The sequence below is a fragment of the Pseudophryne corroboree genome, chromosome 2, assembly GCF_028390025.1.
Source record: "Pseudophryne corroboree isolate aPseCor3 chromosome 2, aPseCor3.hap2, whole genome shotgun sequence".
Taxonomy (NCBI): Eukaryota; Metazoa; Chordata; class Amphibia; order Anura; family Myobatrachidae; genus Pseudophryne; species Pseudophryne corroboree.
The window spans coordinates 488,852,250-488,876,729 of NC_086445.1; the positions used below are offsets into that span (position 1 = coordinate 488,852,250).

The following is a 24,480-nucleotide window of genomic DNA, read 5'->3' on the forward strand; positions in this document are numbered from 1 at the left end:
TGTGAGGTGTGAGGTATTCAGAATAGACTGAAAATGAGTGTAAATTATGGTTTTTGAGGTTAATAATACTTTGGGATCAAAATGACCCCCAAATTCTATGATTTAAGCTGTTTTTTAGTGTTTTTTGAAAAAAACACCCGAATCCAAAACACACCCGAATCCGACAAAAAAAATTCGGTGAGGTTTTGCCAAAACGCGTTCGAACCCAAAACACGGCCGCGGAACCGAACCCAAAACCAAAACCCGAAAAATTTCAGGCGCTCATCTCTAATAAAAAGAACAAGAGTTCAGGCAATCCTCATTGCTCCGGACTGGCCAAAAAGTGCTTGGTATGCGGATCTTCTGGAGTTACTGCTGGAAGATCCAATGCTTCTCCCTCTTCGCGAGACCCTTCTGCAACAGAGATCGTTCGCTTATCAAGACTTACTACGGCTACGTTTGACGGCATGGAGGTTGAACGCCAGATCTCAGCTCGGAAGGGCATTTCTGAACAAAGTCATTACCCTGATACAGACTAGGAAGGGGGTAACGTTTACACATTACCATCGTATTTGGAAAACGTACATGTCTTGGTGTGAATCCAAGACGTTTCCTACGGTGGAGTATCAACTAGGACGGTTTCTCCTCTTTCTGCAAGCAGGTGTGGATGTGTGCCTACGCTTGGGCTCCATAAAGGTCCAGATTTTCGCCTTGTCCCTTTTCTTCCAGAAACAATTGGCTGCTCTCCCTGAGATTTAGACTTTCTTGATAGGGATTCTGCACGTCCAGCCACCCTTTGTGCCTCCTGCTGACATTGGCATCTGCTCAATGGGTGTCAAAATTGGGGGCATTGCCATGCAAGAGCCCCTACTTGTTTTTCCATGAAGATGGAGCTGAGCTCTGACCGCGTCAGCAATTTCTTCCAAGGGTTGTGTCGATTTTTCATATCACCAACCCATGTTGTGCCAGTGGCTACTGACTCCTCAACTACCTCAAAATCCTTGGATGTTGTGAGGGCTTTGAAAGTTTCTGTGAAGAGGACTTCTCATCACAGGTAGTCGGATGCTCTGTTTGTCCTTTATGGTTCCAGCACGGTTGTGTGTCCTGCTTCTAAGCAGACATTTGCTCGCTGGATCGGATTTACAATCCAGCATGCTTATTCTACGGCAGGCCTGCCGTGTCTATGATCTGCTAAGGCCCACTCTACTCGTACAGTGGGTTGTTCCTGGGCAGCTGCCCGGGGTGTCTCGGCTTTACAGCTTGGCCGACCAACTGTGTGATCGGGGTCGAACACGTTTGCTGAAGTTCTACAAGTTCTATACTTTGGCATCTGAGGACCTAAAGTTTGGTCACTCCGTTCTGCAGGATCCTCAGCACTCTCCCTCCCGTACTGGGAGCTCTGGTACATCCCCATGGAACCCCAGCATCCTCTAAGACAGGCATTTCCAAACTGCGGCCCTCCAGCTGTTGAGAAACTACACATCCCAGCATGCCCTGACACAGCTTTAGCATTTACTGACAGCAAAACTGTGTTAGGGCATGCTGGGCTATGTAGTTTCACAACAGCTGGAGGGCCGCAGTTTGGACATGCCTGCTCTAGGACGTAAGAGAAACCATGCTAACCAGCATGCACCATGAAGAAATCATGCAAAACCTCATGAAACATGAAGAAACCATGTCAACCACCAGGTAACATGAAGAAACCATGCTAACCAGCAGTCAACATGAAGAAATCATGCCAACCAGGATGAAACATGAAGAAATCATGCCAACCATCATGCAACACGAAGAAAACATGTTATCTAGCATGAAACAGGAAGCAACCATGCCAACCAGCATGTAACCTGAAGAAACCATGCTAACCATGCATGAAAGAGGAACAGCAACAGCTGACCCAAAACTTAACCAAGTAGCAACGCAGGAAAACGTAGCACTGAGTGGGCGCCCAGCATCCTCTACGGACTACGAGAAAAGGATTTACCGGTAGGTGATTAATATCCTATTTTCTCCATGTTGCATGCTGGTCAGCATGGCTTTTTCGATTCGGTGTGAGCTGGTGTGAATCTCACCACTATCTGTATTTCCTTCTCTCGAAGTATGTCCGTCTCCTCGGGCACAGTTTCTAGACTGAGTCTGGTAGGAGGGGCATAGAGGGAGGAGCCAGCCCACACTGTTAAACTCTTAAAGTGCCAGTGGCTTCCAAAGGACCCGTCTATACCCGATGGTACTAAATGGAACCCCAGCATCCTCTACAGACTACGAGAAAATAAGATTTTAAACCTACCGGTAAATCTTTTTCTCCTAGTCCGTAGAGGATGCTGGGGACTCCGTAAGGACCATGGGGTATAGACGGGCTCCGCAGGAGATATGGGCACCTAAAAGAACTTTCTAGTATGGTGTGCACTGGCTCCTTCCTCTATGCCCCTCCTCCAGACCTCAGTTAGAGAACTGTGCCCAGAGGAGATGGACAATACGAGGAAAGAATTTTGTTAATCTAAGGGCAAGATTCATACCAGCCCACACCAATCATACCATATAACCTGGAATACACACAACCAGTTAACAGTATGAACAAACGACAGTATCGGTCCAAGACCGATTCTAACTGTAACATAACCCTTATGTAAGCAATAACTATATACAAGTCTTGCAGATTTTCCGCACTGGGACGGGCGCCCAGCATCCTCTACGGACTAGGAGAAAAAGATTTACCGGTAGGTTTAAAATCTTATTTTCTCTTACGTCCTAGAGGATGCTGGGGACTCCGTAAGGACCATGGGGTTTATACCAAAGCTCCCAATCGGGCGGGAGAGTGTGGATGACTTTGAAGCACCGACTGAGCAAATGCTAGGTCCTCATCAGCCAGGGTATCAAACATGTAGAATTTAGCAAAAGTGTTTGAACCCGACCAAGTCGCTGCTCGGCAAAGCTGTAATGCCGAGACGCCCCGGGCAGCCGCCCAAGAAGAGCCCACCTTCCTAGTGGAATGGGCCTTTACTGAATGCGGTAACGGCAATCCAGCCGTAACATAAGCCTGCTGAATCATGTTACAGATCCAGCGCGCAATAGTCTGCTTCGACGCAGGCGTGCCAATCTTGTTGGCAGCATACAGGACAAACAATGCTTCTGTTTTCCTAATTCTAGCCGTCCTGGCTACATAAATCTTTAAGGCCCTGACTACATCCAGGGACCTGGAATCCTCCAAGTCACTCGTAGCCACAGGCACCACTATAGGTTGTTTCATATGAAATGAAGACACCACCTTAGGTAAAAATTGAGTCCTCACTTCTGCTCTATCCACATGAAAAATCAAGCAAGGGCTCTTGTGAGACAAGGCCGCCAATTCTGACACACGCCTTGCAGATGCCAAGGCTAACAACATGACCACCTTCCAGGTGAGAACTTCAACTCCAGGGGTTCAAGCCAGTGTGATTTAAGGAACTGTAACACCACGTTCAGGTCCCATGGTGCCACTGGGGGCACAAAAGGAGGCAGGATGTGTAGCACTCCCTTTACAAAAATCTGGACTTCTGGAAGAGAAGCCAATGCCTTCTGAAAGAATATCGACAAGGCCGAAATCTGTACTTTAACAGATCCTAACTTTAGGCCCATATCCACTCCTGTCTGTAGGAAGTGGAGAAAAACGACCCAGATGTAAATCTTCCGTAGGAGCATTCTTGGTTTCACACCAAGAGGCATATTTCCGCCAGATACGGTGATAATGTTTTGCCGTCACATCCTTCCTAGCCTTTATTAGAGTAGGTATGACCTCCTCCGGAATACCCTTCTTAGCTAGGATTCGGCGTTCAACCAACATGCCGTCAAACGTAACAGACAGGGCCACTGCTGTAACAGGTCCGCTCTCAGAGGAAGAGGCCCAGGATCTTCTGTGAGCATCTCCTGAAGATCTGAGTACCAGGCCCTTCGAGGCCAGTCTGGAACAATGAGAATTGCCTGTACTCTTTTTCGTCTTATGATCCTCAACACTTTTGTGATGAGAGGTAGAGGAGGAAACACATAGACCAACTGGAATACCCATGGTGTTACCAGAGTGTCTACTGCTACTGCCTGAGGGTCCCGGGACCTGGCAGAATACCTCCGCATCTTCTTGTTGAGGCGTGACGCCATCATGTCTATTTGAGGAACTCCCCCGAGACTCGTTATCTCTGCAAAGACTTCTTGATGAAGTCTTCACTCTCCTGGATGGAGATCGTGTCTGCTGAGGAAGTCTGCTCCGGAATGAAGACTGCTGACAGAGCGCTTACATGATTTTCCGCCCAGTGAAGAATCCTGGTGGCTTTCGCCATTGCGACTGTGCTTTTTGTCCCGCCTTGGCGGTTCACATGAGCCACTGCTGTGACATTGTCCGATTTAATCAGAACCGGTAGGTTGCGAAGAAGACCCTCCGCTTGTCGAAGGCCGTTGTATATGGCCCTTAGTTCCAACACGTTGATGTGTAGACAGGACTCCTGGTCTGACCACAGTCCCTGAAAATTTCTTCCTTGGGTTACTGCTCCCCATCCTCGGAGGCTCGCATCCGTGGTTACCAGGATCCAGTCCTGAATGCCGAACCTGCGACCCTCTAGAAGGTGAGCACTTTGCAGCCACCATAGAAGAGACACCCTGGCCCTGGGGGACAGTGTTATTTTTTTTTTTTACTTGTAGATGGGACCCGGACTATTTGTCCAGAAGATTTTATTATTATTATCCTTTATTTATATGGCGCCACAAGGGTTCCGCAGCGCCCAATTACAGAGTACATATGCACATAATCAAAACAGGAAAACAGTGACTTACGGTTGAAGACAATATAGGACAAGTACAGGGCAACTAAGTATAACTACACCAGTAAACATAGAGATAAGTTCCAGGTGGCCAAAAAACTGCGGGATCTGGGCAGTTGAGGATTATTAAAGTAAGAAATGTATAAGCACATGAGGGAAGAGGGCCCTACTCGTGAGAGCTTACATTCTAAGGGGAGGGGTAGACAGACAGGGGTGACACAGATGGGGTACATAGAGAGCGTGGAACAGAGGGTTAGGTTGAGATTTGGCTAGGTTTCGTAAAGAAATGGGTCTTAAGAGCCCGTTTGAAGTTTTGTAGAGAGGTGGAGAGTCTGAGGGGGAGAGGTAAAGAATTCCAGAGAAAGGGAGCAGCACGTGAAAAATCTTGGAGATAGGAGTGGGAGGAAGTAATCAGAAGACAGGAGAGTCGGCGTGCATTAGCAGAGCGAAGAGGACGGGTGGGAGAGTAAAGGGAGATAAGGTCAGAGATGTAGATGGGAGAGGAGTGGGTGAGAGCTTTGTAAGTGAGTGTGAGAAGTTTGAATTGGATTCTGAAAGGGAAGGGAAGCCAGTGGAGGGCCTGTAGGAGAGAGGAGGTAGACGTAGTGTGTTTGGTGAGGAAGATGAGCCGGGCAGCAGCATTGAGGATAGATTGGAGTGGAGAGAGGTAATTGTCAGGGAGGCCAGTTAGGAGGAGATTACAGTAGTCCAGTCTGGAAATAATCAGTGAGTGAATAATGATCTTAGTGGCATCCTGGGTGAGAAAAGGTCTGATTCTGGAAATGTTTTTGAGATGAAAATGACAGGTTTGTGAGAGGTGCTGAATGTGTGGTTTGAAGGAGAGGGAGGAGTCAAGGATTACGCCAAGACAGCGTACTTGGGGGCTAGGGGAGATAGTCGTGCCATCAATGGATAAGGAGATTGTGGGAGGTGAGGCTGTGCGGGAGGGTGGGAAGATGATCAGCTCAGTCTTAGACATGTTGAGTTTAAGAAAGCGCTGAGACATCCAGGAAGAGATAGCAGAAAGACAGTTTGAGGTACGAGTGAGGAGAGCCGTGGAGAGATCAGGGGAGGAGAGGTAGATTTGAGTGTAATCAGCATAGAGGTGGGATTGGAAGTTAAAAGAACTAATGAGTTCACCTAAAGAGGACGTATAGAGAGAGAAAAGGAGAGGACCAAGAACAGAGCCTTGGGGGACACCAACAGTTAGTGGAAGTGTGGGGGAGGTAGCATCATGAGAGGAGACAGAGAAGGAACGATCAGATAGGTAGGAGGACAGCCAGGAGAGGGCAGTATCACACAGACCAAGAGAGTGAAGGATTTGCAGAAGGAGAGGGTGGTCCACAGTGTCAAAAGCAGCAGAGAGGTCAAGAAGAATAAGCAGAGAGTAGTGGCCCATAGATTTGGCTGCATGGAGGTCATTGCAGACTTTTGTGAGGGCAGTTTCAGTGGAGTGGAGAGAACGGAAACCAGACTGGAATGGGTCAAGCAGCGAGTGAGAGGAAAGAAAGGCAGTGAGGCGATTATAAACAATACGCTCAAGAAGTTTGGAGGCAAAGGGGAGGAGAGAGATGGGTCGATAGTTGGAGAGAGTGTTAGGATCAAGGGTAGGTTTTTTAAGAATAGGGGAGACAAGAGCATGCTTGAAGGCAGAGGGGACAGTGCCTGATGAAAGGGAGAGATTGAGAAGGTGGGCAAGATGGGAACAGGCAGAAGGAGAGAGGTAGCGGAGGAGGTGGGAGGGGATAGGGTCGAGCGGGGAGGTTGTGGGGGTGGGAGAACGGATGAGGGCCATGACTTCCTCGCCAGATACATGGGAGAAAGATGTCAGAGTTGGTAAGAGGGAAGGGGAGGGGTGGCAAGGGATGGGTGGTGGCTGGTTGCTGGTCTGGTGGGATGTGATATCCTGACGTATGGAGTCAATCTTGGATGTGAAATAAGTGGCAAAGTCAAGAGCAGACAATGAGGAAGGGAGAGGAGGTGGTGGTGGGCAGAGGAGGGAGTTAACAGTGGCAAAGAGGCGCCGGGGGTTGGAAGACTGGGTAGAAAATAAGAATTTACTTACCGATAATTCTATTTCTCGGAGTCCGTAGTGGATGCTGGGGTTCCTGAAAGGACCATGGGGAATAGCGGCTCCGCAGGAGACAGGGCACAAAAAGTAAAGCTTTTCCAGATCAGGTGGTGTGCACTGGCTCCTCCCCCTATGACCCTCCTCCAGACTCCAGTTAGGTACTGTGCCCGGACGAGCGTACACAATAAGGGAGGATTTTGAATCCCGGGTAAGACTCATACCAGCCACACCAATCACACCGTACAACTTGTGATCTAAACCCAGTTAACAGTATGATAACAAAAGGAGCCTCTGAAAGACGGCTTCCTACAACAATAACCCGATTTTTGTAACAATAACTATGTACAAGTATTGCAGAATAATCCGCACTTGGGATAGGCGCCCAGCATCCACTACGGACTCCGAGAAATAGAATTATCGGTAAGTAAATTCTTATTTTCTCTATCGTCCTAGTGGATGCTGGGGTTCCTGAAAGGACCATGGGGATTATACCAAAGCTCCCAAACGGGCGGGAGAGTGCGGATGACTCTGCAGCACCGAATGAGAGAACTCCAGGTCCTCTTTTGCCAGGGTATCAAATTTGTAAAATTTTACAAACGTGTTCTCCCCCGACCACGTAGCTGCTCGGCAGAGTTGTAATGCCGAGACCCCTCGGGCAGCCGCCCAAGATGAGCCCACCTTCCTTGTGGAATGGGCATTTACATATTTTTTGCTGTGGCAAGCCTGCCACAGAATGTGCAAGCTGAATTGTACTACAAATCCAACGAGCAATAGTCTGCTTAGAAGCAGGAGCACCCAGCTTGTTGGGTGCATACAGGATAAACAGCAAGTCAGATTTCCTGACTCCAGCCGACCTGGAAACTATATTTTCAGGGCCCTGACAACATCCAGCAACTTGGAGTCCTCCAAGTCCCTAGTAGCCGCAGGCACCACAATAAGCTGGTTCAGGTGAAACGCTGACACCACCTTAGGGAGAAACTGGGGACGAGTCCACAGCTTTGCTCTGTCCGAATGGACAATCAGATATGGCTTTGTGAGATAAAGCCGCCAATTCTGACACTCGCCTGGCCGAGGCCAGGACCAACAGCATGGTCACTTTCCATGTGAGATATATCAAATCCACAGATTTGAGTTGTTTAAACAATGTGATTTTAGGAATCCCAAACTACGTTGATATCGCCCAGAGCCACTGGAGACATCAAAAAGGGGTTGTATATGCAGTACTCCCTTAACAACTTCTGGACTTCAGGAACTGAAGCCAATTTCTTTCTGGAAGAAAATCGACCGGTCGAAATTTGAACCTTAATGGACCCCAATTTGAGACCCATATACACTCCTGCTTGCAGGAAATGTAGGAATTAACCTAGTTGAAATTCTTCCGTGGAGCCTTCCTGGCCTCACACCATGGAACATATTTTCACCTAAGCGGTGATAATGTTGTGCGGTCACCTCCTTCCTGGCTCTGACCAGGGTAGGGATGACCTCTTCCGGAATGCCTTTTTCCCTTAGGATCCGGCGTTCACCCGCCCTGGCGTCAACGCAGCTGCGGTAAGTCATGGAACAGACATGATTCTTGCTGAATCAAGATCCTTTCTAGTATCTCTTGAAGTTCCGGGTACCAAGTTCTTCTTGGCCCAAACCGGAACCACGAGTATAGTTCTTACTCCTCTCCTTCCTATCATTCTCCATACACTGGGTATGAAAGGCAGAAGAGGGAACACATACACCGACTGGTACACCCACGGTGTTACCAGAGCGTCCCAGCTATTGCCTGAGGGTCTCTAGACCTGGCGCTTCATGTGGGACGCCATCATAACCACCTTTGGTCTTTCCCAACGGTTCACAAACATGTGGAAACTTCCAGATGAAGTTCCCACTTTTCCGGGTGGAATTCATTTATGCTGAGGAAATCTTCCTAGTTGTCCACTCCCGGAATGAACACTGCTGACAGTGTTCTCACATGATCTTTCGCCCAGCGAAGAATCCTTGCTGTCATTGTCCTCCTGCTTCTTGTGCCGCCCCGTCTGTTTACGTGGGCGACTGCCATGATGATGTCTTTGAAGCAGAGGTCTTCCTAGGCTCAGAGCATCGTAAATTGCCCTTAGCTCCAGTATATTCATGTGGAGAGAAATCTCCAGACTTGACCACACTTCCTTGGAAATTTCTTCCTTGTGTGACTGTTCCCCAGCCTCTCAGGCTGGCATCCGTGGTCACCAGAACACAGTCCTGAATGCTGAATGTGCTGCCCTCTAGAAGATGAGCACTCTGCAGCCCCCACAGAAGAGACACCCTTGTCCTTGGAGACAGGGTTATCCGCTGATGCATCTGAAGATGCGATCCGGACCATTCGTCCAGCAAATCCCCCTGAAAAGTTTTTGCGTGAGATCTGCCGAATGGAATCGCTTCGTAAGAAGCCACCATTTTTCCCAGGACTCCTGTGCATTGATGCACTGATACTTGGACTGGATTTAGGAGGTTTCTGACTAGGTCGGATAACTCCCTGGCTTTCCCCTCCAGGAGAAATACCTCTTTCTGGACTATGCCCAGAATCATTCCTAGGAACAGCAGCCGTATCATCGGAAAACAGCTGCGATTTTTGGAATATTTAGAATCCACTCGTGCTGTCGTAGAACTACTTTAGATAGTTCTTTTCCGACCTCCAACTGTTCTCTGGAAACTTGTCCCTTTCAGGATATCGTCCAAGTAAGAGATAATTTAGATGCCTTTCTTCTTTTAAGAATCATCTTTTCGGCCATTACCTTGGTAAAGGCCCGGGGTGCCGTGGATAATTCAACGGCAGCGTCTGAAACTGATATTGACAGTTCTGTATCACGAACCAGAGGTACCCTTGTTGAGAAGGGCAAATTTGGACATGGAGGTAATCCTTGATGTCCAGGGACACCATATAGTCCCCTTTTTTCCGGTTCTCTATCACTGCTCTGAGTGACTCCATCTTGATTTGAACCTTTTTATGTAAGTGTTCAAAGATTTCAGATTTAGACTATGTCTCACCAAGCCGTCTGGCTTCAGTACCACAATATAGTGTGGAGGACTAATACCCTTTTCCTTGTTGTAGGAGGGGTACTTTGATTATCACCTGCTGGAAATACAGCTTGTGAATTTTTTTCCCAATACTGCCTCCTTGTCGGAGGGAGCCGTTGGTAAAGCAGGCTTCAGGAACCTGCGAGGAAAAAATGTCTCGACTCTCCAATCTGTACCCCTGGGATAATACTTGTATGATCTAGGGGTCAACTTGCGAGTGATCCCACTGCGCGCTGAGACTCTTGAGACTACCCCCCCACTGGTGGAGGGCTTCTTTTCCTGGGAAGGGGCTGCCTGCTGCAGTCTACTTCCCTTTCCTCTATGTCTGGGCAGATATGACTGGCCTTTTGCCCGCTTGCCCACATGGGAACGGAAGGATTGAGGCTGAAAAGACAGTGTCTTTTTCTGCTGAGATGTAACTTGGGGTAAAAAGGTTGGATTTCCCAGCTGTGGCCGTGGCCCCCAGGTCCGACGGACCGACCCCAAATAACTCCTTCCCTTTATACGGCAATACTTCCATGTGCCGTATGGGATCTGTATCACCTGACCACTGTCGTGTCCATGACATCTTCTGGGAGATATGGACAACGCACTTATCTTGATGCCAGAGTGCAAATATCCCTCTGTGCATCTCGCATACATATATATAGAATGCATCCTATTAAATGCTCTATATCAATAAAATATTTTTAGTCAGGGAATTCGACCAAGCCAACCCAGCACTGCATCTCCAGGCTGATGGCGATCGCTGGTCGCAGTATAACCACCGTCTGTGTGTATATACTTTTTAGGATATTTTTCCAGCTGCCTATCAGCTGGCTCCTTGAGGGCGGCCGTATTTGGAGACGGTAACGCCACTTGATAAGCGTGTGAGCGCCTTATCCACCCTAATGGGTGTTTCCCAACGCGCCCTAACTTCTGGCGGGAAAAGGTATAACGCCAATATTTGCTATCGGGGTAAACCCACGCATCATCACACACTTCATTTTATTTTATCTGATTCAGGAAAAACTACAGGTAGTTTTTTCACTTCCACATAATACCCTTTTTTGTGGTACTTGTAGTATCAGAAATGTGTAACAGCTCCTTCATTGCCATTAACGTGTGGCCCTAATGAGGAATACGTTTGTTTATTCACCGTCGACACTGGATTCAGTGTCCGTGTCTGTGTCTGTGTCGACCGACTGAGGTAAATGGGCGTTTTTTATAAAAAAACCCTGACGGTGTTTCTGAGACGCCTGGACCGTTACTAATTGTTTGTCGGCCGTCTCATGTCGTCAACCGACCTTGCAGCGTGTTGACATTCTCACGTAATTCCCTAAATAAGCCATCCATTCCGGTGTCGACTCCCTAGAGAGTGACATCACCATTACAGGCAATTTCTCCGCCTCCTCCAGCATCGTCCTCATACATGTCGACACACACGTACCGACACACAGCACACACACCTGGAATGCTCTGACAGAGGACAGGACCCCACCAGCCCTTTGGAGAGACAGAGGGAGAGTTTGCCAGCACACACCAAAAAACGCTATAATTACATAGGGACAACCTTATATAAGTGTTTCTCCCTAATAGCATCTTTATATATATATTTATATCGCCAATTTGTGCCCCCCCTCTCTGTTTAAACCCTGTTTCTGTAGTGCAGTGCAGGGGAGAGCCTGGGAGCCTTCTCTCCAGCCTTTCTGTGAGAGAAAAAATGGCGCTGTGTGCTGAGGAGATAGGCCCCGCCCCTTTTACGGCGGGCTCGTCTCCCGCTCTTTAGTGAAGTTTGGCAGGGGTTAAATATCTCCATATAGCCTCTGGGGGCTATATGTGAGGTATTTTTAGCCAGTATATAGGTTTACATTTGCCTCCCAGGGCGCCCCCCCCCAGCGCCCTGCACCCTCAGTGACAGCGTGTGAAGTGTGCTGAGAGGAAAATGGCGCACAGCTGCAGTGCTGTGCGCTACCTTTAGAAGACTGTCAGAGTCTTCAGCCGCCGATTCTGGACCTCTTCTAACTTCAGCATCTGCAAGGGGGCCGGCGGCGCGGCTCCGGTGACCATCCAGGCTGTACCTGTGATCGTCCCTCTGGAGCTAATGTCCAGTAGCCAAGAAGCCAATCCATCCTGCACGCAGGTGAGTTCACTTCTTCTCCCCTCAGTCCCTCGTTGCAGTGATCCTGTTGCCAGCAGGACTCACTGTAAAATAAAAAACCTAAGCTAAACTTTCTCTAAGCAGCTCTTTAGGAGAGCCACCTAGATTGCACCCTTCTCGGCCGGGCACAAAAATCTAACTGGAGTCTGGAGGAGGGTCATAGGGGGAGGAGCCAGTGCACACCACCTGATCTGGAAAAGCTTTACTTTTTGTGCCCTGTCTCCTGCGGAGCCGCTATTCCCCATGGTCCTTTCAGGAACCCCAGCATCCACTAGGACGATAGAGAAATGAGGATTTTGAAGTATGATTGTTTAGCAAGGGAAAGGGCAGTACTGAAGGATGAGAGCATGAATTTGAAATGGAGGAAGTCTGCTTTAGAGCGTGATTTCCTCCACTGTCGCTCGGCAGTACGTGAGGATTTTTGTAGATATCTGGTGCATTTGGTGTGCCAGGGTTGAGGTGTTGATCTGCGAGGGTGAAAAGTGGTTGGCGGAGCAACAGAGTCAAGGGCAGAAGTAAGAGATGGATTGTATAGGAATGTGGCTTGTTCAGGGCATGTAAGAGAGAGAAGAGGAGAGAGAAGGGAGTCAAACAGGGAGGATAGGGATGAGGTGTCAATAGCTCAATGTTACACTTCGTGATGGTAGCCTTAGGAGGGAGAGATGGGGAAGCAGAGATAGATAAGTTGAAAGAGAGCAAGTGGTGGTCAGAGAGGGGAAAAGGGGAATTGGAGAAATCAGAAATATCACAGCGGTGAGTGAAAACCAGATCCAGTGAGCTCCCGTTCACATGGGAGGATGAGGTGGTCCACTGGGAGAGACCAAGTGAAGAGGTGAGGTTAAGGAGTTTAGAGGCAGGTGATTTTGTGGGGTTATCGATAGGGATGTTGAAATCACCTAGAATAATGGAGGGAATGTCAGAAGAGAGGAAGTGAGGTAGCCAGGAAGCAAAGTTGTCGAGGAATTTGGAGGAAATGCCAGGTGGAAGGTAAATTACAGCAACTCGAAGATTAGTAGGTTGGTAGAGGCGTATTGCATGGACCTCAAATGTAGAGAATGTAAGAGAAGGTTCTGGAGGTATAAATTGGCATGTGTAGCTTGAGGGTAAAAGGATCCCAACACCACCCCCATGGCGAACCCGGGTCGGGGGGTGTGTGAGAATGTGAGGCCCCCAGCAGAGAGAGCAGCAGGAGAAGTGGTGTCATGAGGAGTAATCCAGGTTTCTGTAATGGCCAGGAGGTGCAGGGAGTTGGTAATGAAAAGGTCATGAGTGGGGGCCAGTTTGTTGCAAATAGATCTGGCATTCCAGAGTGCACAGGATAGGGGGTATGAGTTTGTGGGAGAGATGTGAATGAGATTATCAGGATTGCTGTAGCGTTGAGGTAGGAGTAATTTGGAAGGAAAGGATAAAGAGGGTGTGATGATGGTGCTGGGGCCTTGTCTAGGAAGGGAGACTGCATGAGTGAGACAGGGAGGGAGTGCAGTTTGACACTGGTGGAGGAGAGGCGAGGAGACAGGCAGAGGAGGGAGAGAGCAGGGTTGAGTGGTGGGGTATAAATGGTGTGAAGGGGCAGAAGTGAATTGCAATGGGTAAACAGAAGAGGGGTAGGGAGGCAGACAGAGGAGAGGAGAGAGGATGAGATGTAGGAGACTGGGAGAGAGGGATAGAGGTGGTAACAGGGGACAGAATAAAGGATTAGAAAGACAAATGAGTAATGGGGGTTGCCAGCCTGGCCATAGTGTGGATGGGGTGAAAACTGGTAGTAAAATGAGAATAGGAGGAGGAGTGGTGGCTGTATGAGAGAGCAGTGAAGTTTGCAGAAAGAAATACGATTTGCAAGTATTTAAAATGATGTTAATATCTACAGATTACCAGTAAATCAAATATTTGTTGATTTTAGATGGAAAATTACACAGTGTTGGCAAACCACAAGTCAGTGTTACTTCATCAAATATGCTTCTCAATAAAACATTTGTTTTCCAGGTATTTGCAGGGTCAGAGTAAAAGTTGTATTGCAGGTGTTTTTGCAGAAAGTGAATGTATAGTTTCCTGGGTAAGTGAGGTTTGGAGAATAATAGGTGTGTACAAACATTTGTAGCTGCAGTCCAAGTATTGGTGGATTGTGATGATTTATTTGCTTTTGTTTGGAGTTTCCATGCAGTTTTCGTCCAGTAAAAGTCCAGTATAAGTCCCAGACGAAACCCTTAGAAATTTTCTCCCTTTGAAATCTTTCTCCCAAAAATGATTCAGCTACGCGAATTCAGCTAAACTACACACTAATATAAAGCCCAAACATGTGTATGTAAGCACATTGATTGATTGGACCCTCCCCTAGCCCATCACCCATTTGGAGCAATAAAACTTAAACAAACAAATGGTGTGTAGGGATGAAACCATTACACATACCCCAAATAACTACAAATAAAACTTGAATAAATCTGCTAATAATATTTAATACACTAGACATACCTATAGCTAGGCATTCATGATATTACTATATGATAATTAGCAGACTCAGTACAGCTTGCTGGGGATTGTGGTTCCACTAGACATACCTATAGCTAGGCATTCATGATATTCCTATATGATAATTAGCAGACTCTGTACAGCTTGCTGGGGATTGTTGTTCCACTAGACATACCTATAGCTAGGCATTCATGATATTCCTATATGATAATTAGCAGACTCAGTACAGCTTGCTGGGGATTGTTGTTCTACTAGACATACCTATAGCTAGGCATTCATGACATTCAAGATCCCATTGAAATGTCCTTGCATGGAACATGCCGAAGGGAATGGCCTCGTAAGTTACCACCATTTTCCCCAGAACCCGATTGCATTGATGAACTGACACTCTTTTTGGCTTTAGCAGGTCTCGGACCATGTTCTGGAGGTCCTGGACTTTTTCCCACGTGAGGAAAACTTTCTTTTGTTCCATGTCCAGTATCATGCCTAGGAACGTCAGTCGAGTTGTCGGAACCAACTGTGACTTTGGCAGATTGAGAATCCAACTCTGTTGCTGAAGCACGCTCAGAGAGTGACACGTTCTCCAGTAGTTGTCTTGACCTCGCTTTTATCAGGAGATCGTCCAAGTATGGGATGATCGTGACTCCTTGCTTGCGCAGGATCACCATCATTTTCTGAAACAGATAATGACCATCCTGTACCGCGAATCTCAGGTAATCCTGATGAGAGGGATATATGGGGACATGAAGGTAAGCAGCCTTTATGTCCAGTGACACCATAAAATCCCCCCCCCCCCCTTCCAGGCAGGCTATCACCGCTCGGAGCGAGTCCATCCTGAATTTGAATCTTTTCAAGTACAGGTCTAGGGATTTTAGATTTAAAATGGGCCTGACTGAACCATCCGGCTTCGGGACCACAAATAGGGTTGAATAATACCCTTTTCCCTGTTGGCTCAGGGGAACCCTGATAATCACTCGCTGTTGACACAGTGTTTGAATTGCAGCCAGCACTACTTCCCGTTCTGGGGTAGAAGCTGGTAAGGCCGACTTGAAAAATCGACGTGGGGCACCTCTTCGAATTCCAGCTTGTAACCCTAGGAGACTATTTCTATCATCCAAGGGTCCACGTCTGACTGAACCCAGACTTGGCTGAAAAGTCGAAGGCGTGCCCTCACCTGTGCGGACTCCCGCAGGGGAGCCCCAGCGTCATGCGGTGGACTTAGCGGAAGCCGGGGAGGACTTCTGCTCTTGGGAACTAGCCGCAGCAGGTGTCCTCTTGCCTCTACCCTTACCTCTGGCGAGGAAAGAGGAGCCCCGACCTCTTCTGGATCTATGCGACCGAAAGGACTGCATCTGATATTGTGGAGGTTTCTTTTGCTGTTGGGGAACAAAAGGTATAAAGGTAGACTTACCCGCGGTAGCTGTGGAGACCAGGTCCGCGAGGCCGTCCCCAAACAATACATCACCTTTGTAAGGTAAAACCTCCATATGCCTTTTTGATCCTGCATCCCCCGTCCAATGGCGGATCCATAAGGCTCTTCTTGCCGAAATAGCCATAGCATTGGCTCTCGTACCCAGTAATCCAATGTCTCTTTGAGCGTCCCTCATATATAAGACTGCGTCCTTAATATGAGCTAATGTTAACATAATTGTATCCCTATCAAGGGTACCCAGATCAGCCGACAGGGTATCTGTCCACGCCGCTACTGCACTACATACCCATGCCAACGTAATTGCCGGTCTAAGCAAAGTACCAGTATGTGTGTAAATAGACTTTAATGTAGTCTCCTGCCTGCGGTCCGCAGGGTCCTTGAGGGCCGCTGTGTCAGGGGACGGTAGCGCCTCTTGGAAAGGCGTGTTAAGGCTTTTTCCACTGTGGGAGAGGATTCCCAACGTACCCTGTCCTGTGTAGAGAAAGGGTACGCCATAAGAACCCTTTTGGGAATCTGCAGCTTCTTATCTGGAGTTTCCCAAGCTTTTTCACATAACTCATTTAGTTCATGGGAAGGAGGAAAATTCATAACCTGTTTCCTTCCCTTAAACATGTGTATCCTCGTGTCGGGCACAGAGGGCTCATCAGTGATATGTAAAACATATTTTATTGCAATAATCATGCACTGAATACTTTTTGTCACCCTGGGGTGCAATCTTGCTTCATCATAGTTGACACTGGAATCAGAGTCCGTGTCGGTATCTGTGTCCCCTATTTGTGAGAAGGGACGTTTCTGAGACCCCGACGGGTCCTGTGAGTCGGTGCCATCCGTAGATTGAACAACTGTCGACACCCTGGACTCTGCTTTGTCCAGCCTTTTATGTAGTGAAGCTACACTTGCATTTAACATATGCCACATATTCATCCAATCCTGAGTCGGCACCGCCAACTGTGACACACCACTCATCTGTTCCACCTCCTCTTTGGATAAGCCTTCCACTTCAGATATGCCGACACACATGTACCGACACCCCACACACACTGGGATATAACTATAAGGGGACAATTCCCTAAAGAAGGCCCTTTGGAGAGAGAGAGAGAGAGAGAGAGAGAGAGTATGCCAGCACACACCAGCGCCAAACTGACCCAGGAAAACCCAGACAGCGCTTTAATATATATATATATATATATATATATATATATATATATATATATATATATATATATATATATATATATATAGTATCTGCAAACGGATCGGCACTCACCTAGCTGGTATTACTGTGCTCCGGTGCCATCTGGACATTCATTGTTATCAACCCCTGCATTCCATACAGCGGCACTCGGAGTCTTGAAGTAGATGTATAAAAAGTGCTTTTAATGTATCATAACATCAATTTGCATCCCAACGTTTCGGGGCATACGCCGCCCCTTTTTCAAGGTGAGCAAACACTTCTTGTTTGCTCACCTTGAAAAAGGGGCGGCGTATGCCCCGAAACGTTGGGATGCAAATTGATGTTATGATACATTAAAAGCACTTTTTATACATCTACTTCAAGACTCCGAGTGCCGCTGTATGGAATGCAGGGGTTGATTATGTATATATATATATATATATATATATATATACATACACACACACACACACACACACATTGATTTCCCCCACTCACTGCGCCAATTATGTGCCCCCCTCTCTTTTTTCAGCCCTCTGAGCTCTTCAGCAGGGGAGAGTCCGGGGAGCCAGCGTTCTCTGCAGCTTCTGTGGAGAAAATGGCGCTGGTTAGTGCTGAGGGATCAAGCTCCGCCCCCTCCAGCGGCGGGCTTCGGTCCCGTTCTGTATCTGAAAATGGCGGGAATCGTTTATTTACTGCCTCAGCAGCCTAATAACATCCTTTTGTGCCAAAACGAGGTTTATTGCTGCCCAGGGCGCGCCCCCCTGCGCCATGTGTGTTATGTGGGAGCAATGGCGCGCAGCTTACTGCTGCGCGCTTACCTCAGGAAGATCTGAAGTCTTCTGCCGCCTGACGTCTTCTTTCTTTTCTAATACTCACCCGGCTTCTTTTTTCCGGCATCTGTGAGGAGGATGGCGGCGCGGCTCTGGGACGAACTCCAGGGTGAGACCTGTGTTCCGACTCCCTCTGGAGCTAATGGTGTCCAGTAGCCTAAGAAGCAGAGCCCTTAAACTCTTAAGAAGTGGGTCTGCTTCTCTCCCCTCAGTCCCACGATGCAGGGAGTCTGTTGCCAGCAGAGCTCCCTGAAAATAAAAAAACCTAACAAAATTCTTTTCACAGAAAACTCAGGAGAGCTCCATGTAATGCATCCTCTCTCATCTGGGCACAAGATCTAACCGAGGTCTGGAGGAGGGGCATAGAGGGAGGAGCCAGTGCACACCATACTGGAAAGTTCTTTTAGGTGCCCATATCTCCTGTGGAGCCCGTCTATACCCCATAGTCCTTACGGAGTCCCCAGCATCCTCTAGGACGTAAGAGAAAAGCATTTACCGGTAGGTAATTAAAATCCTATTTTTGAGCGCTGCCTCTGTACCTGAAATAATTGTGAAAGAACATACACTATATTTGCTTGCTATGCCTCAGAGCTTTTAATTTTTCTGTACTGAAGTGCCACACTCGCACTGCATTGTCTGTATTGTAATCAAGTTGCTGAGTTTGTTTAATATGAAATATCTTTAAAAGTTAGTGCACATCGTATACAAAATATATGTCTGTGCCTAAGCTGTCAAATATCTATATTTTCATCTAAGGTACTTATGTTTGGAAAGAATGTGTGGCTTATAAATAAAAAGAAAGAAAACAAAATCTACAGTACATGAGTATAGAGGAAGCAGAGAATTGGCAACCTACTGATTCAAGTTTGAATTCAACAATACCTAGAAACCAGGCAGACATGTCCTAAGGTTCTATTTATAGTCAGCCATACAATGAGAAAAACATAAAGCACTGGAGGCACCAGCATAGAAAAGTGGTAACTCTGTGTGGATCCAATTGATCAGTACTGTACTCTCAGGTGATGAAAAGGCACATGCTGGTGTGATTGAAAAGCTGCAAATAGGAACAGTCTGTAATGTGTGGGGGTCTCCGCTTGTTAAGACATTTAATAATGTTTCAATGTTGTTTCAAATCTTACCTGAGGCCCCAGCCGTGGCAGCAGCATCCTCCATCAACTCTCCCTCTTCTAAATCCATATTACTACCATACTCCACATCATTTTCACCTGACCTGCTTGTAAAGAGGAAACAATTTAGCAAGTCACAGACAGAAAGAGTTCTGCATTTTAATAAGGGCACAAACAGAGATCATACATCCCATTTTTCTTACAGTGTTCCGCATGGCCTTTTCGGTTAGCTGTTTGTCCCATTTCCCATCAATTAATTTAATTTATATATTTTTTTAAGATTTTTAAACTAATGCCGGGTACACACTAGATGATACAGAGGACGAAGTGCGCGATTCAGACACATAGTTTACAATATCGTCTAGTGTCACTGTCTATGCACTATGTCGCTGACAATGCACACTCCGCGCTTAGTCAGCAACATCGCCTGTCGGATATGCATGGCTAACAGGCGATACTACTGCTTCTCATTTGCCAATGACTGCACCCCACCGGGTCCCGTTGCCGTCGATATCGCCAGGTACACACATCATAAAGTGTGTACCTGGCTTAAGATTTACAATATTGAAATAGTTGATAAATAAAACAAATCATGATGAAAATTAAGACTTGATTGCTTGCCAACCAACCAACCAACCAACCAACCAACCAACCAACGGTATGCAGATTACTGATCACTGAGCCTACCCACTGCTATCTGCTCTCAATGAGACCAGGGGGACATGTGTACCGGGTCATCAGTAGATAAACGTCAACTGAGCTAGATTCAGCGATGTGACATTTATATCGACCCGAACCCGTATTAAGGCAGTAACTTGTAAAGAAAAATCACTGTTCTCTACAGCTTCTGCTTAAATGTAGAGATAACACTGTTGCCACACAGCTGTATGGAAGGTATTGAGGCAGCTCCTCTCAGCCTTTGTTTTTTCACATAATCGCCAGATATCTGCCGGTATGTGTACCGCTTCCAGCGGTGGCCGATGGGGAACAGTGGCGGAGTACAACTGTGCATGAGATCTCATGCATGTGCAATGGGGCTAGCCAGGAGGCATGATGTAGCGCATCAGTATTAGGCTGTGACCCCAAAGGACTAAAGCAAAATAAAAGTAGTAGTATATGCTCATGCGGAACACATTTTACATTGTTATAAAACAGTCTTCCTTAAAATATATAGCGCATGAGAGACAGACATGTGCAGAGAAATCATAGGATAATAAAGAGCAAGAAGGGAACACCGCTCATCTGTGATAATTGTATCAATGTGGTATTGTCAATATACGACAGCTTTACTTATAAGGCGCATACATATACAGGCCAATGACCGATTCTGATGATGCCAATCTGTGGAAAAGCACTTAGAACTTTTTTTTTTTTTGCTCAGATTCATCGAAATCAAGGCTTTCCAACATGTTGGATTTCCCTGACACCCTGACCCAAGCAAAGACAGAACATACGGCCCCATTAGTATGTATTGACCACAATGGAGTGTATTCAATTATTGCCAGAAACTGCAGTCTTGTCGGAGAGACGGTAGTTTCTGACAGGTTTAGGTCGGACGGTGTTCCTTACTATTCAATGTGGCCCCTTTTTTTCCGACAAGTCAGGAAATCTGACTTGTCGGAAGCCTGTTGAAATGCATGCGGATCAGCGGCTGTATTATCGGAAGTGTGGCCAAACCCGACATGTTTTAGCTCCGTTCCCGCCAATGTCAATCCGACTTTAAAAGAAGTCGGATTGCCATTGTCGGGAATGTGACAAACACGTTGGGTATGGCCGGCTATTGAATACACGAATGCCGACTCTTTTCAGTCAGAAAGGATCCGACATGAATTCAATACACCCCAATGTCAGAAATTAACATAAATTATTGAATTCCTACACATATGATAACACTAATATAAACATAACATAAGACAGCCATATCCATATATAAGTAACCAACAATAGCACCTAATTAAGCAGGTGTATCAATACTTGAGGATTTAAATAGACCATCTTTTAGTCTGTGCTCTATGCAATGTCAGATACAATAATTATACATCATCAAATTCCTGCACATATAGTAAAAACTGACAAGACCGCAAAATAGGATTTTAATTACCTACCGGTAAATACTTTTCTCGTAGTCCGTAGAGGATACTGGGGTTACATTTAGTACCATGGGGTATAGACTGATCTACCAGGAGCCATGGGCGCTTTAAGAATTCAATAGTGTGGGCTGGCTCCTCCCTCTATGACCCTACTACCAGACCCAGTCTAGGAAACTGTGCCCGAGGAGACTGACATACTTTAAGAGAAGGATAGATAAAGATAGTGGTGAGATTCCGAACCAGCACACGCAAATACAGAGGAAAGCCATGCTAACCCAACTTTAAACAGAACAGTAACAGCTGAACCAACTATATTTAACCAAGTAACAGTGCAGGAAGAACGAAGCATTGGACGGACGCCCAGTATCCTCTACGGACTACGAGAAAAGGATTTACCGGTAGGTAATTAAAATCCTATTTTCTCTTACGTCCTAGAGGATACTAGAGTTCCATTTAGTACCATGGGGATGTACCAAAGTGCTCAAACCGTGTGGGAGAGTGCTGAGGTTCCTGCAGAACTGATTCACCAAACTGAAGGTCCTCAGAGGCCAAAGTATCGAACTTGTCGAACTTTGCAAACGTGTTCAAACCTGACCAAGTAGCCTCTTAGCAGAGCTGTAAAGCCGAGACACCCCGGGCAGCTGCCCAGGAAGAACCCACCGACCTAGTAGAGTGGGTCTGTACAGATTTTGGAACAGGCAAACCTGCCGTGGAATAAGCATGCTGGATAGTGAGCTGCTTTGAAGTAGGACACCCAATTTTATTAGGATCATATAGAACGAACAGCAAGTCGGATTTCCTGTGACGAGCAGTCCTCTTTAAGTATACCTTCAAAGGCCTCACAACATCCAAAGACTTTGCAGTAGCAGAAGTGTCGGTGATGACCGGAACCACAATAGGTTGATTGGTGTGAAACGCAGACACCACTTTCGGAAGAAATTGCTGACGAGTTCTGAGTTCAGCTCTGTCCTCATGAAAAATTTAATATAGGCTCTTGTGAGACAACGTCCCCAGCTCCGACACACGTCTTCCTGAAGCCAAGGCCAACAGTGTGACGGTCTTCCACGTAAGATATTTTACGTCCACCTCCTGTAATGGTTCAAACCAGTGCAATTGGAGGAACTACAGCACCAAATTGAGATCCCAAGGTGCCGTGGAAGACACAAAATGAGGTTGGATGTGCAGAAAACCTTTCAAAAACGTCTGGACCTCAGGGAGAGAAGCCAGTTTTTGAAAGAAAATGGACAAGGCCGAAATCTGGACTTTTATGGAGCCCATACGTAGGCCCACATCCACACCTGCCTACAAAAAAGCAGGAAACATCCTAGGTGAAATTACACTGCAGAATCAGTTCTGCTTTAACACTAACAGACGTATTTTTTCCAAATACGGTGGTAATGCTTAGACGTTACCCCCTTCCTGGCTTGGATCATAGTCGGGATAACCTTGTTAGGGATCCCTCTTCTGGCTAAAATCAGCCGTTCAACTTCCATGCCATCAAACATAGCTGCAGTTAGTCCTGACAGACGAACGGGCCCTGTTGCAGAAGATCCTCGCGAAGAGGTAGAGGCCACGGACCTTCGAGGAGCATCTCCAGAAAGTACGCGTACCAGGCCCTTCTTGGCCAGTCCGGAGCAATTAGAATTGCTTGAACATTTTTCCTTTTTATTCACTTTAGAATTCTTGGGAACAGAGTAAGTGGAGGAAACACGTACACCATCCGATAGACCCATGGAGTCATCAGGATGTCTACCGCCACTGCCTGTGGGTCTCTCGACCTGGAACAATACAGCTTGAGCTTCTCGTTGAGACGAGGGGCCATCATGTCGATTTGTGTATATCCCCACCGACGTGTCAAGCACCTGAACACTTCCAGGTGAAGGCCTCACTCCCACGGGTGCAGGTCGTGTCTGCTGAGGAAGTCTGCTTCCCAGTTGTCTACTCCTTGAATAAAGACCGATGTCGGTTTATGTACGTCACACTGTCCGACTGGACCTGAATGGCTCGGATCTTGAAGGAGATGTGAGGCCTGCAGAAGGGTTTTGTATATGGCCCTGAGTTCCAGAATGTTGATTGGAAGGATGACTTCCTGACTTGACCATCTTCCTTGAAACTGCACCCCCTGGGTGACTGCTCCCCAACCTCTGAGGCTTGCGTCCATGGTTAACAGTATCCAGTCCTGAATTCCAAACCACCGACCCTCGACGAGTGAGAAATCTGTAGCCACCACAGAAGGGAGATCGTGGCTTTTGGCGACAGACAGATCCTCTGGTGCATGTGAAGATGCTATCCGGGACATTTGTCTAACAGATCGAGCTGGAAAGGTCTTATGTGAAATATTCCGTATTGAAGCACCTCGTAAGAGGCCACTATTTTCCCCAGAAGGCGAATGCATAGATGCATAGGACATTCCGAACCATCGACTGGATTACCAATGCCTTTTCAATGGAACACTTTCTGCGTCTCCATGTCCAGTATCATTCCCAGGAATGGGAGCCTCAGTGTTGGCCCTAGGTGAGATTTTGGAAGGTTCAGAATCCACCCGTGATCCTGGAGAAATTTGGTTGAGAGACCAATGCTGTCCAGCAACCTCCCCATGAAGGCACCTTTATCAGAAGATCGTCCACATATGGAATTATGATCACTCCCTGTTTGCTGAGTATAAAAATCATCTCTGCCATCACTTTGATGAACACCCTCGGCGCCGTGGAGAGATCAAATGGCAGGGCCTGGAACTGGCAGCGACAGTCCTGCAGTGCAAACCGTAGATAAGCCTGATGAGGCGGGCAGTTCAGAATGTGAAGGTATGCATCCTTGATATCAAGAGACACTAGGAATTCCCCTTCCTCCAGAACTGAGATCACCGCTCTCAGAGACTCCATCTTGAACACGCTTAAGAATGGGTTCAAGGACTTGAGGTTCAGACTTGGTCGTACCGAACCGTCCGGTTTCAGTACCACAAACAAGTTGGAATAGTACCCCTTGTTGGGCAGATGAGGTGGAACTGGAACAATGACTTGAGTCTGTACCAGTTTTTGGATGGCCTGCTGTAAAGTTATACTTGCCTCTTGTGAAGCTGGTAAGCCTGATTTGAAGAATCTGTGAGGAGGGAGCTCTTGGAACTCCAGTCTGTAGCCCTGGGAAATAAGATCTATTACCCAGGGATACTGGCACGAACTTGACCAGATGTGACTGAAGAATTTTAGTCAGGCTCCCACCTGACAGTCCTCCAGGCATCACGGTCCACCGTCATAGTAACATAGTATCTAAGGTTGAAAATAGACAATTTGTCCATCGAGTTCAACCTATTTGTGGTCTCCTATGCAGGATTATTTTGGTCTA

The 24,480-nt window shown here is 47.0% G+C and overlaps 1 protein-coding gene across 5 annotated transcripts in view; it reads right to left on the reverse strand.

Annotated features, from left to right (window-relative positions):
* Window positions 1-24,480, reverse strand: part of TRIM37 (tripartite motif containing 37) — a 436,939-nt gene that overhangs the window by 185,328 nt on the left and 227,131 nt on the right. For all 5 annotated transcript variants that reach the window (XM_063953906.1, XM_063953907.1, XM_063953909.1 and 2 more), the window contains one exon: window positions 19,061-19,152. In XM_063953906.1, the coding sequence (XP_063809976.1) occupies window positions 19,061-19,152 (92 nt within the window). The remainder of the gene's footprint in view (window positions 1-19,060; window positions 19,153-24,480) is intronic.